Source organism: Siphateles boraxobius, unplaced genomic scaffold (genome assembly GCF_051911475.1).
Source record: "Siphateles boraxobius isolate OS27281-9 unplaced genomic scaffold, OSU_SipBor_1 66, whole genome shotgun sequence".
NCBI classification, from domain to species: Eukaryota; Metazoa; Chordata; class Actinopteri; order Cypriniformes; family Leuciscidae; genus Siphateles; species Siphateles boraxobius.
Window position 1 is genome coordinate 28843041 of NW_027509193.1, and position 19673 is coordinate 28862713.

A 19673-nucleotide genomic window follows, 5' to 3' on the forward strand; every position below is an offset into this window, starting at 1 on the left:
GCCGCCCGAAAGGTCTTCACCGCCGTGGCCGCCCGAAGGGTCTTCACCGCCGTGGCCGCCCGAGGGGTCTTCACCGCCGTGGCCGCCCGAAGGGTCTTCACCGCCGTGGCCGCCCGAGGGGTCTTCACCGCCGTGGCCGCCCGAAGGGTCTTCACCGCCGTGGCCGCCCGAAGGGTCTTCACCGCCGTGGCCGCCCGAAGGGTCTTCACCGCCGTGGCCGCCCGAGGGGTCTTCACCGCCCTGGACGCCCGAGGGGTCTTCACCACCCTGGACGCCCGAGGGTCCGACAGCTCCGCCCTGGACGCCCGAAGGGTCTGCTCCGCCCAGGACGCCCGAGGGTCCGACAGCTCCGCCCTGGACGCCCGAGGGTCCGACAGCTCCGCCCTGGACGCCCGAGGGTCCGACAGCTCCGCCCTGGACGCCCGAGGGTCCGACAGCTTCGCCCTGGATGCCCGAGGGTCCACAGCCTGCTCCGCCCTGGTCACGCCCTCAGCCTGCTCCGCCGTGGCCTCGCCCTCAGCCTGCTCCGTCGTGGACACGCCCACAGCCTGCTCCGCCCTGGTCACGCCCTCAGCCTGCTCCGCCGTGGCCTCGCCCTCAGCCTGCTCCGTCGTGGACACGCCCACAGCCTGCTCCGCCCTGGCAGTCTGTTCGTCCAGCTCCGCCCATGTTCCATGGCCCAGGTCCGCCATCGCAAGACCCCGGTCCCGTTCCCTGCACGGACCTGGCCCGCCATCCCTCCCCCGGGACCGCCTCCGCTCCACCACCCTCCCGAACTATGTCTCTAGTTTTGATGGGCGTCGGGAGCCGCCCGTAGAGGGGGGGCTATGTTGTAATGTCTGTCTGTGTTCCCCCGGTCTTTGTGCTTTTGGTTCAGTCCTGTTCAGTTTTCCCGCTCCTCGTTTGTGTTCATGTATACCACGCCCCCTTGTTATCTTGTTTAGCTTGTTTGGCCTTGTATTTAAGCCCTGTGTTTCAGTCCAGTCTTTGTGAGTTCTTAATAATGTTGTTGTTGTACCTTGATGTTGGTGGTTCTGTTCCTTAGTCTTGTGCCCTAGCCAGTGTCTTTATGTAGTTTGAGTTTATTAAATAAAGTGTGCTGCAATTGGATCCTGCTTCCTCCTTGCTTCCACCTCATCGTGACACTATCGATGGTATCTCTGGTATGTTAGCGATTACCACAGAAAATAATTGTGATTCATCCCTCAGTTTGTTAATACATTGGAAGCCTATAGGGTAAAAATGCAAGATGCTGTTGATAGAGCTTAACTCTCAACATTCCTTTAAACTTCAAAGGAATGAGAAATTTCTGAAGTTTTACTTTTTAGGAGGAAACAAGGGGGCATCAGGGAATAAATAGGTGGTGAAATTAAAGCGCTTCATTGTGTAGCCTTGTAGGGCAAGAACAATGCGTGGGCTTCAGCGATGTATAAGTTCTCATTGATCTGAATGTATTTTATCTCCAACAAAAAGGAAGAGACCTTGGTGTAGGCAATGCTGAATCTTTGCTTTCTCTTGAAAGGCCACCCCTGTTACAGGCTCACGACCAGACAAAAAGATGGAAAAACACTCCTGAGGTCAAATAGCTGAAGGATCTCCAGCTCTGAATACTGTGTGGGGGACTATTGAATTGAAGGAATAAAAAACAGATCAGAGAAGACAGTAAAATTCTGCAAATTTTTTCTTTACCTACTTTACCTGTATAGCAAATATAGGCTGCTGGAATGTTTACATCGTCGCAAAATGTAACTATATCTTCACACAGCTCTCTATATAAAGTTGTATTAAATACATATGTTATATCCAACTTTATCCAATATAGCATAACTCAACTCCAAAAAATATTGTTGGTTTAAAAGTCAGTTGCCTTAAAATTGGGTTAATAGAAATGACAAATTAGAGTTAATACAATGAAGAAGATTTGTTTAAAAAGTAGAAACTATTAAAAAAGAACCCCACAATATGTTATCTGAAACACATAAATTATCTAATTTGATTTATCAAAAGATAAAAAGTTGTGATAGCAAATCACGAAAATATGTTTTTTTTCAAGTGTAACTATATTATCGCCCAGCTTTGACATGCTAAATGTTTAAGGAATGAGCATATTAATTTATTATAAACATTACAAACATCATGATTTTCTGTAAAGGCGCATTTATGTGTTTTGTGAAAAGAGCTATACAAATTTGACTTGACTTGAAAATAATTATTAAATATCCAATTACAATTTAAAAAGTTATCTTTTTTGTTTTTGAAATGCAATGATTTCAAGCTATAGACTGTTTCCTGAAATTGTGTTAACCATCTGCCATTGTTGTTACAAACAGATATTCCCGCCCCAAATGTCAATGTTGCTGTGCCGGCTAGTTGAGATGCTAAAACAAAACAGTGATATTTTGCCATACAAATGGCTTACTCTGAGTTGCCTCTGCATATTAAGCTGGGAAATTAGTCTTTTATCACTGCAAAAATTACACACTTCAGCTTTAACACTCTTCTTTTTTTCTGCCTTCCTGCACTCCTTTAATCTGAGAGTGGACCCCAGCAGTCTTGCGCTTCGTCTAATGATGCCGAGCTATTATTTTTTGACAGAGGGAACGCATTACCCACTCAGTGAAAGTGAGGCTTCTTCTAAAAGCAGACAGGAGTTTAACAGAGCATCCGGCCCTCCTTGACAAGCCTTTTAAACATTGCTTCAGGCTGTAAAGGAGGAGCACCATCATATTTCAAGACTAAAAAAAGACTACTTAACTCCTCCTGATATATATGCCCAGCAAATGAAGTCCAAAGAGCCTTTACCACTGGATTTTTATTTACCAATGAGGCCCAAAGCAACATCGACTTTCAATATATGGATAAAAAAAAATCAAAATGTTTTCTTGTGTTCTAAGACATACAGGTTCTAAACTACATGAAAGTAAATGAATAATGACAGAATTTGCATTGATAACACTTTATTTTTAGGTTAGGTAGTTACGTATGTTACACTACTTACTATATTACTACTCACCATTAGAAGTGTAACTTAACCCTACAATAAATCCATGTAGTTTAATTAATAAGTAATAAGTACTTACTAATTAAAATTACTCAGTACTTACACTGTTGTCACCTTAAAATAAAGTGGCATCTTTTCATTTATTCGTCTAAATCCGTATCTTATGCAAATTATTTGCATTTTATGTACTACATGTTTCACACATTTAATCTTTACAGCCAGAGCTGAGTGAGAAATGAGCCGCTTCTCCAAATGCAAATCAGTTTGCAAGCATTTGGTGAATTATGAATTCAAATAGCCAATATTAAAACACAAATGTTGACATGTCCAGCTTTGTCATAACAATTAAGAGTTAAAAATGCACATGTGATATTTTTCCCTTTGGTGCATGTGGTAGCCATTTCAAATCTGATATTCCTGCAAGCTATACATATGTCAAATGCCAAGCGCATGTGGAAACAAATTTAGGGCCGCTTAAGGGATTTTCCAGGCTCAGAGACGTTAAAACACAAAAGCACTCTTAGGTGTTATTTATGTAAGCTTGTCATCCCCTGGTCTAATGAGCCCCCACACAACGAGTGTAATGAAACAGCTCGCATTAACACTCGGGCAAATGAACGAATGTTACGAGTTGGGCTCTCTCTGAAGTGAATTGCGGCAGATGTTGCCCGGCCCCAAAGCTCTGAGTCACAGCCCAAGGCTAGCAGATCCAAGCGGATCCAGCACACACCGCAGTGTGACTTAATGTTCATTCGATCTCTACCCCTCAGCCGCTCTTCGTACGGGCATCTCCTCACCATAGGCAACTGCTCAGCTGAATGATGATAGGCCTATGTAGAACAGCACTCCGAAGAAAAAACAGCCTGGCTGTAATAACCTGCACTGGTTCAGATTGCAAATGGAGTGATGTAAACTATAGGAAATATGGCTATAGCTGACGAAGGCTGACAAGTCGAAAGCGTGCCAGCAGCGGTTGAGGATGGGTATGTGGGAGCACATACACCTGAGTAAGCACCTCATGATTTGAGCACACCTGGGAGTCCGGAGCACAGGCGTGCTTGAAAGAGCTCAACGGAGCATTCACTGCACCTGGCTCTACTGAGCAGCGACTGTGGACATGAATTCGGCATGAAATGAAACAGTCGCGCTGCTGTAGTAATTATGTTGAAGCTGGACTAAACCATACGTTGCAGCCTGGAACTTGGTTCTCTTGAACCATCACATATGCGTTAGTCTACTGATTAATTAACTGACTCATTAAATGACTAAATTTCATTTCATGCTCTTTTAAGATGCAGATACAGATGGCCACTGAGATACATACTTGAATGCAATAACTACAGAAGTAGCCTATATTTAAGATAGGTTATGAATTATACCAGGGTGCTGACAAGCCAGTAAACCTGATCATGCAGTCAGGTCTGATTAAAATAATGATGAATACTATTTCTTATTTTGGAAGAAATTACTGTTCTTAACTAGCCTTACATCCATCTTATATTTCAAACAGCTTTGATAATCATCACTATAAATATTAAGACAGTTTGTATTAAAAGAGTGTGTTTTTTTCTGAATTACAAAAAAATGCAGTGTTACTCAAATAAATGGTAAAAGATATTCTGCAATATCTGAATGCAAAGGTAAGAGAAGTGATACTTTGATATATGGGTAAATTACATAATGCTCATTGATGATGTGATGTTTTTGCCTGGATTTATCAAATAATTTAAAAAATGCATTTATGATTTATGATTAAATATATTTTTGCAATTTTGGCATAATCTTTCATCTCATCATTATTTATTTTTGTTTTATTTTCATATTTTAAATTTATAGTTTAATAATATAAATAAATAAAACTATTAAAGAATAATGATAATATAAAAACTAATATGAATAACTTGTTTACCAAATAAGTCACTGTCATGAAGGTGTGTGTGTGTGTGTGTGTGTGTGTGTGTGTGTGTGTGTGTGTGTGTGTGTGTGTGTGTGTGTGTGTGTGTGTGTGTGTTTTAATACAACTCCAAAATATAAAAAGTTTAAACATTTTACCTGATGGTTACACCACTTGAAATAAAACTTTTTTTTAACCAAATTAAACTAACATAAACTAGATTTGTTTTAATTAACTCAGGCATCCTTATCTGCAATTGACCCAAAAAACAGCACAACAGAAACGAAAAGGGCGCACCTGTACCAATCCAGTCCCTTCTCGTAGTTCCTGTCAAAGAAGTGAGGCTCATTCCCAACGGCTCGAACGTCGGGATGAACCCGTAGAGCTTCCAGCAGAGCCCTTGTCCCCCCTTTCTTCACTCCGATTATAATGGCCTGGGGCAATTTTTTCACCCCGTAATCCGATGTGCAGTTCACCACTCTCTGAAGCTCGCTATCCGTGGTGCTGAACTCCGGGTGCTCGTGCTCTCCAGCCACAGCTGCGGCAGCGCGCGACATGCTGCTGCTGGTCGTGGCCGCCTGAGCTCGCGCCCATCCCGCTGTCCTCTCGTCGATCCCCACGCTATTTCTAACGCTCGATACTGCGATAGTTTGCTCGGTCGCTGTCCTCTCGATGAACTCCTCGTCGAGGTAGCCCTGGGAAGAGGTCGAGTAAAGTTTCTCCCTCAGCGTGACAAAAGTTGTTTCCTCGGTCACGAGCCTCCCCTGATAAACGTAGTTCTCCTGGAACTGGAAGGAGTTGTAGCAGCTCATCAAGCTATAGAACAGATATGTGACAGAAAGGGAGAGGGTGAACATGAATAAGATTTTCCGGGGCACTTTAGAAGTAAAAACCGAAGTGCTGGACCAAAATGCCATCTCTGATAGCAGCGACCCTCTCAGAGAAGTGGCCAGACATGTTTCCACCCCAAGTCTCGCATGGACACTCAACAACAATAATCTGTCACCATCAACACTGCAAACATCTGAAAGTGCGACGAGCCCGAGCACTCCACGCGCGCTTCACTTGAGGAAAATGGATCGTTAAAATTCCAAAAGAACGTCTCGGGTATCGATTTCTTATTCCGACGCTGACAGCCTTTGTCACAATTGATCGGATTGAACTTGCAGATGAGAACGGCTGCGGTCGGGCGTCCTTCCAAACGAGCAACCCGATTGAATGTAGACTGAGGGTGATGCTGTTGATGGAAGTCTTGGCATCTTAAAAGAAAAGGGGCAAAGAGATAGCAAAGTCTCTGAAGTGATGTGCAGGGCACGTCTTTCACCCGATACCGCTTCTGGAGTACAATTTTGACACCGCTGTCCTTCACACCGCTGATTTCAAGTGGCAATTGGCGCAAACGCTGGATCTTAATCCAAACGAGGTGCTGATGTTGTATCACGCAGTCATCCTCCCACTGCTAATCCACTAACTTTGAGCGCTGGAGAGTGAGCAGCCTCGCCATAAATATTCATTGACTGCTCTCAGTGGCTGAGAGTGCAGCGCGCAGTCGTAACGCCTCGTGTTGATTGGTAGACGTGATTTGCGCATCATCTGTGGGCTCATCCGAGAAAGAAAAAAAGGGAATAATACTACAGTAGGATACTGGTGGTACATCTACCGCTTCTACAAGATGACAAAGGAAGAAAGATTGTAATTCTATCAGCAGAGAAAAAATCAATCAACACAAATAACATAATTATTATCATCAAATGATTTATTAATAAATAAAATACATTTTGTATTTTTTTTGTGTGTATATATATATATATATATATATATATATATATATATATATATATATATATATAAACAATATTATGTATTCTATTCAATATTACAACATTTGATGCTAATATTGATGTTTAAGTTTATATATCAGTAGGTTAGCATAAAACATTAATTCAGTAATATTACAAAAAATGTACTCACTAATAGGTTTAATTTGCATAAACTAAAATATGTATGCTATAAATAACTTTTATTTGATTTACTTTATTGATTTATTTATTTAAATCTTTTTCAAATACACTGAAAAAATGCAACCCAATAAAAAAAATGTATTTAAAATTAATATTTTGAGTGAAATCAAAGTGGCACCACTTTTTCCAAATACATTGAATTAAAATTTATGAATAAGAAAATTAAGTAAAAAAAAATCAAGAAATTAGGGGATGGAGAGTGTTTATCATATGCAATGCAAATCCCGCAGTTCCAGCAACAGTGAAAGCATTAATGATGAGGAATCATCATATTATTGTAGCTCAATTTATTAATTCATACACACACACACACACACACACACACACACACACACACACACACACACACACACACACACACACACATATATATATATATATGATTATGATTTTTTTCACAGAAGCACTAACTTTGGTGTATACAGAGCTCATGTCTGCTCTCTACTGGCCTGAGAGATACTGGATTCATCCATGCAAGAACATCACAGGGTAAAGATTGGCGATTCTTCATGAGATGGACTGACAGGTGCAGATGACTGCATATATGAGGAATGATTCAATGGGTGGATACATGCTTCTCTGGAATTCAGCCATATGCTTGTATGAATGCTGAATAATTCACCTTTATTTTCATGGAGTTCCCTATAGCGAAAGTGTTTAAAGAAAAAATTGTATTACATTTATTACCACAGGTTATAGACCATGTTCTCTACTGAATATGATACAAATATTAGACCTACTTTTGGGAAATAAACAGATGACTTGTGAACTGAATCATCTGTCTCCTACCCTTAGAACACTCCATTTATCATATCCCTCGGATTCTACAGCTTTCAGCCCTGAGCATCCGTTAAAAGCAAGCATTTCGTTTTCATGATGAATTTGAGTTCCTGCAGTAAGCTTTTTGGTGTTGGATTTTGGAGGCCGTTTAAAATCACATTTGCACATTTCAATGGATTAAAACGGTGTGTACCCGCTTTACTAGCCATGGCCTATGAAACACTTTTCTGTACATTCAGTGAAACAAGAAACATTAAAGACAATACTGAATGCCTTGTGAAAAAACATTTTGTGTGTGCTCGTTCTATAACTGACAAATGGAGTTATAACTGGACACTGGAGAACCTCAAAGACACCAAACTTCTCATTCATTACAGGACCTTCACTGTAGGAACACAAATTGTTGTGCTGTATTTTGCTGCAGCTATATCTGATACATCTTTCCTCTTCCCACATATAGGGCACCCACCTATTCTAACTGAGGCAATCTTGCTGTTCTCACTCTCTGATGTTGAAATGACCTCTCAAACTTAGGTACAAATGCTCACTGGATATACAGCACCACAAACTGTAGGAGACACAGATTTTTGATCAAAAATGTGGATGCATATTCTTTTTGAAGTTTATTTTAAAGATAGCACCAGCCTAGTATCTACACAAAAATGTAATGCAGAATTCACAGCACAGGAAAAAAAAAATCATTTTTAAATATCCATGGATATTTAAAACATAGGCCGGCAGTTGAACTCTAAGCTTCTGGCGTTTAAAGGGAAATCCTGTGAAATTAATCAAAAATGCTTGAAACAGACTCTAAGTGGCAATTGAAGGAAATGGTAGTTTTGGTCTATAAGCCTGTGTTATCCCCCAATAACAACCGATAAAAACAGATAACAAAGACTAAACTGGGTAACTGTCACTGAAGTTGGTGTTTTACGCTTACTATGAACGTTTTTCCTTGTGGAAATTTGCGTTTGGTGAGCTAATATAATAATAAAACTCAAATCAATATTTTGCGTACAGTTAATTAATTCTGTCATCCGATATCGCTGACCTGCTTTCTCTTGTTTTATACAAACGCAGCTGCTGCTATTTTGCGATGATTGTTTTGTACACTGCAATGGATTATAAGATAACAAACAGGTATGATTTTAAAACAGTTTCTTCTAAAATTATCTCTTATCCCCATTTGTATGTATATACAAAAATAATAAGTGGAACATAATCCCTTAAATGCTTAAATGGAAGCTTTTGGAAGACAAAATATTCAGACTCAGATCAATGTTTCATGTCTAATTATTTACTCATGTGGTAAGTAGCCGTGTAATAAGCGGGATAATACATCCAGCCGGTTGTTATCGCAGAATAAACCTCTTCAGGGTGATGGAAGACATGATCACCATTTCGGGGTTCATTCTGCGATAACAACCGGCTGGATGTACATTATCCCTCACTTATAGTTTCAGACAAACCCTATACCTTCAAATTAGCTACATAAAAATAACAGAAACCTTGATGATATCCTTCTGTCTACGTACATTTGGTCAGGATAAGCAAAATAGTGGTCCAGACCTCACGTCTTTTAGCTGGTAAACGTTTTGGTTACACAAGACTAAGGGGCCGTGTACATGACACCATTTTCAACTAAAAACAGGAAACTTTTTATGCGTTTTGGCCATTTATTATCACAACAACAGCGTTTGGGGGTCTGAAAACGCAAACTTTTGAAAGCAGGTTTCAAAGTTTTTGAAAACACAACATCGCTGTTTTTAGTTTCTCTTTAAGGAAACATCTGTTTGGTACTGTCAGTGGCATTAAAGTATTACAGCAGTATTTATATAGTATTAAAGTATTATAGCAGAGTGTAATTTTAATTACACTCTTGGAACTGTTTGTTACCTATAATGTGATATTTGCTTTGATAATTAATATTTTATCTTATTAATGTTTATTAATACAGCATAGTCATATTGCTCATATTGATATAAGGCGTCTGAGGCGTCAATGATTTTTACACGAAAAGATATCATGCTTAACAAAACACTTTGCCTACATTCCAACCCAGCCGTGATGATGTTGTTGTTGTTGTTTTTTTCCCGTAGATGATAAATTGAGCAGACAATATGGCTAAATATAAATATGCAGACAGATTGCTCAATGTGCCTACAAAAGGTAATTAGTGGACAAACATCAAATGTTAACATATGGTTAATCTATTTAAATATTTTTATATCATGCAGCTCGGCAAAAGTGTCTGAACTGCAGTATTTCGTCTCTATCCATTGCCTTCTGTTTTTGGCCAAGACATTCTTACTGCTTGATCATACTTGAACAAGTCCTTCCCCTAGAATGAAAACCAAACAAAACAGAAAAATGACATGCTCACCAAGCTGTGAGCCCAAGGCAAAAGCAAAGATGCTTCCACCGTCTGAGTGAGAGAGAAAACGACAACCTCTGACAGCCTCAGAAAAAAGAAGAAAAAAAAAGAAAAAAGAAAGAAACCACACATGTCCAAAAGCATGGAAATATGTGGGGAGGGCTGAGTAAGCCACAAGATCTATAAGTCCTGTGGCATAAATTGATAATCAGCCGATAGCACCAATACATTCCACTGCACCTATGGAGACAGAACAAAATAATTTCACGCTCCACTTTTATTTTGGTGCTGGGATGACAGTAGAGATCATTTAAAATGATAATGCAGTCGAGTACAGTTTAAGGGGGGAAAAATGCAGCCCTCATATTTAGAAATGTCAGTAAAATAATGCATGCTTTTATGAATATGCCAAATTGCTGGATACAAAGCGCTCTTTGGTTGCATTTCGGTTTGCACCCAAGTTGCAAGACTGCATCAAGGTGATAAAAATGTGCTGGGTTACAACCAATACCTCACACAGGAAACTGTTATTTCTCTGTCATCAGAGGGATGATAACATTTTTGTAAGGCAATTGAGCAACAAGCAGGAGCGCTTTGCTGACACCATAAAGACAGAGTCAGAGATTGCCAGGCAGTCTGTCAATGAACAAGTGAAATGATAGATACCAGGCCTTTATCGAATCAATAGTGCTGTTTCCTCCCATGTTGAACAGCCTGCCATACGGGGAGTAATTAGATGATAAAAAGTGAAGGATGTGTATTAAATCCACCAGCCACTTGAAAAAATACTCCTTCGGGATTTACACCATTTCCTGCTGACCTTTTAGATCCGAACTTTATTGAATGTGAATGCAATTAAATCAATCCATCCGATAGTTATAATACAACGGTGCTGTTTGCAGGGCTTAACTACACGCAGGAATTCGGTGGACTGCAAAGGGAGATTGAATTTGTAATATTGTCAACATTGTCTGTGTAATCAACAAGACAACAAACAAATGAAACATTTACAAGAAGCTGTTCTACGAAACATAAAATAGATAATGAGTGATTTCCTCAGTCGGGCATGATAAAAATTGGGGAGTAAAAGCCCATTGATCCTGATGCCATTGCTCTGAAAGATAATGAGAGACGACAAATTTGAGCTGAAATAAAAAGTCACAGAGGACAGGTTGCTGGGAAGGAAAAAAATCAAAACGACTTGTGAAGGGGTCACAAGCTCTGGAGAGAAAGAGCATGGCAAACCGCAGAGAACGGGCAGGATAACCATCAGGGGCCATGGGGAGTCTCGCATCTCGCTACTAGAAACTAGAGGTCAAAGAATTTCCCTGCGGATATATACTAGGCCTTGCTTTGCCCTGGAGACATCAGCCTTCTTATGAAGGCTTTTCTTCTCATTATGGTTCTCCTACAGATCCTTCAGACTTATGTAGCAGAACAGAATGGCAATGAACCACTCAGGGGCTGTTGTTATTAAGCCTATTGTTCAAATGCAGGGTAAAGACCTCACAGAGTGTCAGTTTTAAGACTCAATTCTTCGCTGCTTTACAGCATTGTCTTCTATACAGTAACTCGCAAAAAATGATTATACAAATTACTCAAATTTTACTCTACATTTGTCAAGAATCTACACAAAGATGGTAAAGACCTTCAAAAATGTTTTAAGATTAGGGTTATAGCTATAACTTTAACAGTTGAGGTTAAGGGTACATCTACATGATAACGACATACAAAAAAACCAAACAGTTTTTCCTTTGTAGTTTTCACGTACAGATGACAACGTTGTCAAAACGTGCCCCATTCACACGGTTCCACGGAAACAGCTAAAAACGCTGTATTATTCTGCCAGGCCAGTGATGATGTCACTTTGTAAAGAGACACTCCGCGCCTATAGACTGAACTTGAATATTACGCATGGGCATGACGTCATAGTGTACAGGGAGCCGATAATGGTATCGTTTTCAAAACCTTGCATTTTGAACCCTGTTTTCAAAAGGTTGCGTTTTCAGGCCCCAAAAACGCCTTTGTCGTGTTTTGACCGACCAAAACTCATTTATTTTTTTCCGTTTTTAGTTGAAAACGGTGTCATGTGAACGGCCCTTAAGGTTATAAAAATGCCTCAGAAGTAGGAATGCACAATATTGGGACCACATCAGTTATTAGCCAATATCAGATTTTATGACTATTGCTAGATATTGAATTTATATCCGTCAATAATGGCTATTTTGATACTGTGCTCATTTTTTATTTATTATTATTTTAAATTTAATCAACTTTGCAATTATTTAACATTAACTTAAAGTTAATTTAATTTTTAAACACTTATATACTCATATATCAAATATCTATTGTTCAAAATGTACATTATAAAGTTGTATTCTAAATTAACTTTTAAAAGTAGCCTACTAACTTTCGTTTTTAATCTTTATTCATTGACAGCTGCTATTTGCACTAAGTGAAAATAGCAATTGATAGTACTTAAATACTATTCAGTGCAAATAGTGGCAGATATTATTTGCACTTCAGTGTATTTTAGTATATTATACGTAAGTATTCAAAAATAACAACACATTGTATTCAGTTTAAATTATTATATTTATTAAAATACACCCACCACTAACCATACTCGTTAAACACTTTTATTCCACCACTAAATACCCGTTAGGCACTTTATTTCCACTTTTCGAATATTCTCTTAATTTTTATTTAAAATAAACACCTCTCCAAGCCGATATCCGATGGAGAAAAGCCAAAAGAATGAGTTTGTTAAAAGATGGATTCGAACTCGGGTCGACCGCATCAAAAGTTAACTCTACCTGCCTTACTCTACCTGCCACCGATCCTGTTCTCAGTTGGATTTCTTTTGTCATTTTGTCTGGCTCAATCAGAACATGATGGGCGGAGTTTGTCAAGTCAAGTCACCTTTATTTATATAGCACTTTTTACAATACAGATTGTTTCAAACCAGCTTTACAGAGACAACAGGAAAATAATGCAACAAAGTTTGTTTCTAGAAGAAAATAGCGTCACAGTCCAGCTTAAGTAAGTTCATTGATGGTTTATTTTTTGTTGTAAGTATATATATATAGCCGTTCTGGAGAAAACCGTGATGTCATCGTCCAGCTCAGCTCAGTTCAGTTCTCATCTAATGGTGTCAATGCAGGCAGATCAATAATATTGTTGAATATTGAATTAAATGACCCCAACTAAGCAAGCAAAAAGCCAAAGGTGACAGTGGCAAGGAACCAAAACTCCTTCAGGTGACAGAATGAAAAAAAAAAAAACCTTGGGAGAACGTCTCAGGTTACGTTTGTAACCCTGGTTCCCTGAGAGGGAACGAGACGCTGCGTTGAGACGCGGTGGGAACGCTCTGCGTGATTGCGTCGTGAAGCACGTGTATAATCAGTCCAATGGAAGAGCGAGACGTCATAGGCGGTGACGTCATAGACCAGGAAGCTATAAAGCACACCAGAAAACAGACCGCGACAGCTTCTGAAAAAGCCTGAAGCAAGTCGATCAGGGCATGCAGGAAGTATGGCGGGAGAACGCAGCGTCTCGTTCCCTCTCAGGGAACCAGGGTTACATACGTAACCTGAGACGTTCCCTTTCAAGGGAACTCGAGCTGCGTTGAGACGCGGTGGGAACCCCATACCCACTACGCCATAAGACAAATGCCCGTTCTGTGTGAAGTCCTTGCGCACACTAGAAGCAAGCAACCTAGCCCCGGGAGTGGAGAGGTGTAGGTCATAAAATCTGACAAATGTATGAGGTGAGGACCAGCCTGCCGCATTACAAATATCCTGAAGGGAAACACCCGAAATTAAAGCCTAGAGGCAGCCATACTCCTAGTAGAATGGGCCTGAACAGCCACAGGTGAACGCTGTCCGGCCGCTTCATAAGCAAGTGAGATAGCCTCAACTACCCACTTGCTCATTATCTGTTTAGATGCAGGGCAACCTATCTTAGGTTACCCGAAGCAGACAAATAATTGTTCTGATAAACGCCACTGAGCAGCTCTGTGGACCTAAGCATCCAAAGCCCGGACAGGGCATACCAGATTTAAGATTTTCCTGATCTGGGGTATTAAGGTGGAGGACAGAAGGCCTGGAGCACAAATGACCGCACATTTAGTAGGGACCTAGAAATACAACCCGATCTGGGGTGAAGAAATACTACCACCAACCAGGTGCAAATCCAAGTACGTGCAGGCCTCAGCCTCATGTACCACGGAGAAGACGAAATTAGGGATCTCTCCTCAGAGATAGCCCAGCAAAGAAACATTCATCACAGAAATCAAGTACTGTACCAAAAAGGGCAGAAACGAGATTCAGAAGGCGTTCTCTGCACCAGGCAGAGAACAGCATATTAGTCTTCTCGTGGAGGGAGCTCTAGACTGGAGTATGGTCTCCACGACCTCGGTCGAGAAACCTGAATCTATGAGCTGGGCCCCCTCAGAGGCCGAGCCCACAGTATCCACAACTCCAGAGCTCCCAGGAGCAAAGATCTCGGGAAAAGCGTATAGGTGTAGTGGCAACCACACCTATTACATTACATCCAGTCCAAACGGAGCTGGATGCGTGAGGGAGAAACACAAGGGCAATGCATTGTACAAGCGATGCGAAAGGTCGACTTGTAGTTTGACCGAAGTTCTCCCTAAGAAGCTCCACCACCTCGGGGTGAAGTCTCCATTCCCCGGGCCACAGCCCCTGCCTCAACAGGATATCTGCTCTGATATACGAGACCATCAGTGTGTTGTCCGGACCCTTCGCCGACCAACCACTCATGATTGCCCCCGACTTGTGAGGGAAACATCCGTCGATAGCATTATGCGTCGACAAGAAGCCCCCAACACTGGGCCTGGGCGAGGAACCAAGGTTCTTCCACATGACCAAGGCACGAAGGCATAGCCGCGTGACCTTGATCATGCGAAAACGGATTTCCCCTCGGAGAAAACCCCTTGGTCCCGAGCCACCACTGCAGGGGTCTCATGTACAGAAGGCCAAAAGTAACTACGTTGGACGCAACTGCCATGAGCCCCAGCCAAAGACCGTTCACCGAGCGGCCACTCATGACCGCCCCCCATCCTGTGAGGGAAGCATCCGTCGATAGCGTGACGCGTCGACAAGAAGCACCCAGCACTGGGCCCTGGGCGAGGAACCAAGGTTTCTTCCACATGACCGAGGCACGAAGGCATAGCCGCGTGACCTTGATCATGCGAAAAACGGATTTCCCCTCGGAGAAAACCCCTTGGTCCCGAGCCACCACTGCAGGGGTCTCATGTACAGAAGGCCAAAAGTAACTACGTTAGACGCAACTACCATGAGCCCCAACAGTCTCAGAGACTGTTTGCAGTGAGTGACTGACCTAGTTTTACATTCTTTACGGCTGTGAGAATCGCAGAAATACGTGCAGGAGACAGACGTGCTTGCATTGTTGTCGAATCCAATAATACACCTAGAAAGTGGTCCTCAAGCTGGGAGGAGTACACTCTTTTTGGTGTTGAGCCGCAACCCCAACCTCCTTATGTGGGACAGAACGACATCTCGATGTTGAACTGCCAAAAGCTCGGACTGAGCTAAAAATCAACCAATCGTCGATATAATTTAATACGCGAATGCCCTGGAATCTCAGAGGAGCCAGAGCTGCATCCACGCATATTGTAAAAGGTGTGGGGTGATAACCTAGGCCGAATGGAAGAACCCGATACTGGTATGCTTCGCCCCTGAAAGCAAACCTCAGGAACCTCCTGTGATGAGGATGGATAGATAAGTAAGCGTCCTTTAACTCAAACATCTACCTTTTCTTAATATCTTTATTTGTTTTGTTCTCTTTTTCTAAACAAAACACTAACGATACCAATTCCTCGGAACTGGAAATCGCCAGCACTGGATCTGGCAGGTGAAACCTGAGATAGGGCAGAGCCCGTCCCAACCCCCGCTGTCAGATCCGTTTGCGAACCCCAAAATGCGAGTCGCCGCCGTGCATCGGCAACAGCGGGACCCGCGCGGGGAGCGCGAACCGAACCGTCCTCCTCGAAGAACGCCCGGCGGGAGCGGAGCGTCCTCACGGACAGTTTCTCGCAATGCTCACAGTCAGCCCCCTCAAGAACTGACTGTGGCATGCTCCACTCCCAAATAGTAACAAAAAGCTGATGTGTGTGTCCCCACCCGTGATATAACGTGGGCAGGGAACAACACAAAAGCTGCTTGCTCTCTTTTGCCATAATATATATATATATATATTGCAACTTGACAGACAACAATAAATATGACAAGGACAGAATACACAGATCGCTTGCTGAAGGCAACAGAAGCTGTCGCGGTCTGTTTTCTGGTGTGCTTTATAGCTTCCTGGTCTATGACGTCACCGCCTATGACGTCTCGCTCTTCCATTGGACTGATTATACACGTGCTTCACGACGCAATCACGCAGAGCGTTCCCACCGCGTCTCAACGCAGCTCGAGTTCCCTTGAAAGGGAACCCAGGCTCAGTCGGGGGGCCAGTTCTCCTCTGGTCAACGAACAAACTGTGTATGATTATGATTCAGGCAGCATTACAGCTCAGAAGTCAGATTGGATTGGAACATTAAAGTGCCCCTATTATGCTATTTTAAAGTTTCCGAATGTTGTTTTGGAGTCTCCTACAACAGGTTTACATGCATTAAAGGTCAAAAACAGTTAAATGTCCTCATAATATACATTTGCACATCACCACATTTTCAATGATTCTCAAACGACTCATCAGATGAATCAATCTCTCTAAATCCCTCCTTTCCGCGAGCTACTCTGCTCTGATTGGCCAGACAGCTCAGTCTGTTGTGATTGGTTTACTGAGTACTACCGTACAGCGTTAGCGTTGATAACAACAACGCTCATTACCATAACAACGTCAGCTCTGCGTGTGCGAGGCTTCCTACACCATAAACTAAAGACAGTAAAGAACAATGACGTTGATTTTACCATATCAATGCGAGCGCAAGTCCGATGATGATACATTGGATACTAGTTATTCAACCCGAACCTCCAACACAACGACACCTCGAGCAGGACGTTTCTCAGTGATACACTAACGTTACTCAGTTTGAGGTAGCGTAACATTTTGAGATACTGTAATTCCTCACAATCAGTATTAGCAAGTGCATGTCCATCAACAAACCGATTATTTTACTTGTTCTAATTTATTTACCGAGTAATTTTCTATATTGTGGTGAACACGTGGAAGCTGTATCGATAACAGTGAAAGTATGCGATGTATACATTAGCCGACTGATGACTGATGTAACATAAACGTTGGTAAAACAAATCTTACTCCATGCTTAATCTTTCCTCAAAGTACTGAGAACGAGAGGCAATCTGCATTCATAGACACAGTCTTAGGTAATAGTGGCCCACAGCTGATAAGCAGAAGTATATCAGTAAGACAGTAAAAATGTGAGTTAAGTTAGCAGGAACTCCAACAATATATATAACTCAAAACTAAGTATTTTGAACACCATCTTTTAGGAACAAGCGGTTTGCGAATCCTGCATTGAAATCCGAGATTTGAGAAAAAGTCATAAGTAAAATAAAGGGAACACAGCAAAAGGTTAGGATTATACTGCTGTGGAATAGTGGTAAAAATGAATTTTAACCACCGATTCTTCACATGCTCGCCTTGGGCAGTGAAAAAAAAAACTGGCTTTACCTTAACATTGTTGATCACAGCGTCTTCTCGACATGATGAAATCAAGCATCCACAGTGTTTGAGGTTTTCCCTCGTGTCTGCGCGCGCAATATGCTAATGTTTCGTCTTGACGTCACAACGAAATGGCTTATGACTCGTTTGAAAAACGACTAATTTCATTCACTCAGAGTCGACTCTTACTTTTGAAAGATGATAACTTTATATACGGTGCACTTTCAGATTTAAAACTTTGCAGGGTGTTTTCATTCACTTAGAGCTATGTTACACACTACATCAAAGTTCATTTTCATATATCCATAATAGGTGCCCTTTAAGATTGTGTAAACAAAACAAAAACAAAAAGAACAAAAAAAAAAATACTCAAAAAGAAAAAAAGACATTAAAAAATGAATGATGAGATAATTTCACTACACAAATGTTCTCTAAATTTTGTGATAGAGGTTTGTAGATTTAAAAAATCATGCTTTCCCCATTATTGTTGAATCACGAAAGCTACACAAGTTACTTTGCCAAAAGAACTCTATATATGATGCATCATGTGTCAGACAAAGAGAAAAAGGCATATAAGAATAAGGCTTCAGGCGAGGAGGTCTTCACTCCAGATTTCTCTGTTCCCCATTTCTCTATCCTCTACCCCGATCATGCCAGCTTTAATGGTTTCTCTGGGTTTCTCCTGCCTCACCCCCTCTTGCTTCTCTTTATCCTTCCTCTCACCCTGTCATGCCTTTGTTTCTCTGGGGTGGTACAGTAAAATTTAACTTACATACACCACTCTAAGCGACTTTCAACTTCCTTGTAAGGTAGAAAAACATGTTGCTTATGTTTAAAAATGGAACGTATAGCTCATGCTTAAACATAGTACAATCCACTTTCCATATTAAGAAACTTCCCTTGTGATATACATTTGTTGTACATTTGCACCAGTTGAAACATTCCTTTCCATGTAAAGAATATGCCAACTGTACACATTTGAATTATCATCATCAGTGGAACATATTTGCTCAGTGAACATGTTACATTCCACACATACCTCTAAGCAAACTATTGCTCATCCCATAGCTCTACTCAGCACACATGTACAACATACTCTGACTTCAAAAAATACATTATGAAATTATAAAGAAAATTAATACTAAAAAATAACATCAAACAGTAAAATGTTAGTCTTCCGTTTAGAAAAATTACAGAAAATTATTTGCTCAACTAATTTTGAGAACAAGAATCTACTCGAGAAGAAAATATATCTTCTCCTCTGCCTCGCGAGAACATTGGTATATTATTTATTTTTCCAGAACTTCAGCTGATGCAACACTTTCCCTGCTGAGCATTCAATCTTCAAACATAACTCAGAGCAACAGAGAGAAGCAATTGAATGCCTGCCGAATGGCAAAAACACCACGGAAAGCAATCCGGCAGTGGAAGATTCCTCAAATAGTTTAAAAAGTTTCAGAACACCTTATAACAGATCTAAGGACTCTAATGACCCCTTCTCGGGATGTCCCTCAGATTGATGACTATAGTAGGCTTTTGCCCAGGTGGCACATGGGAGGAACGGATCCAATACATCATCTTCACTTCTGGCTGGTAGCCCCAGGACACATGACGTCATCTCTCCCAGAGGGTCCACCGGATTTCCACCGGAGCAATGACTAAAAGCACCTGTAGAGCGGCGACACATGCCTTAGTCTGCAAAGACTCTCCGAAGCACCTCCCAGGAGGAGCACCCTCAGTATAATTAGGGTGGAATCTGCTTGGACTTCTATTCTAGGGTCATTCATCAAACGGATCACCCACAAGATTAATGTGGCCCCACAGTAGCACTGCAATGGATTGCTGCCACTTGCTGAGATCATTAGCGTTGGCTTGCCCGCCACAGCGAAAGGGGGATTTGCTCAGTGAAAAGTGAGATCTGCAGCTTTG

The 19673-nt window shown here is 41.4% G+C and overlaps 1 protein-coding gene across 1 annotated transcript in view; it reads right to left on the reverse strand.

The window, feature by feature from the left end:
- hs3st4 (heparan sulfate (glucosamine) 3-O-sulfotransferase 4) overlaps positions 1-6374 on the reverse strand; it is a 160534-nt gene extending 154160 nt beyond the window's left edge. Inside the window, exon 1 of the mRNA XM_077213382.1 lies at positions 5193-6374. Within this exon, the coding sequence (XP_077069497.1) occupies positions 5193-5812 (620 nt within the window). The 5' untranslated portion in view covers positions 5813-6374. The remainder of the gene's footprint in view (positions 1-5192) is intronic.
- Between the last annotated feature and the right edge of the window lie 13299 nt (positions 6375-19673).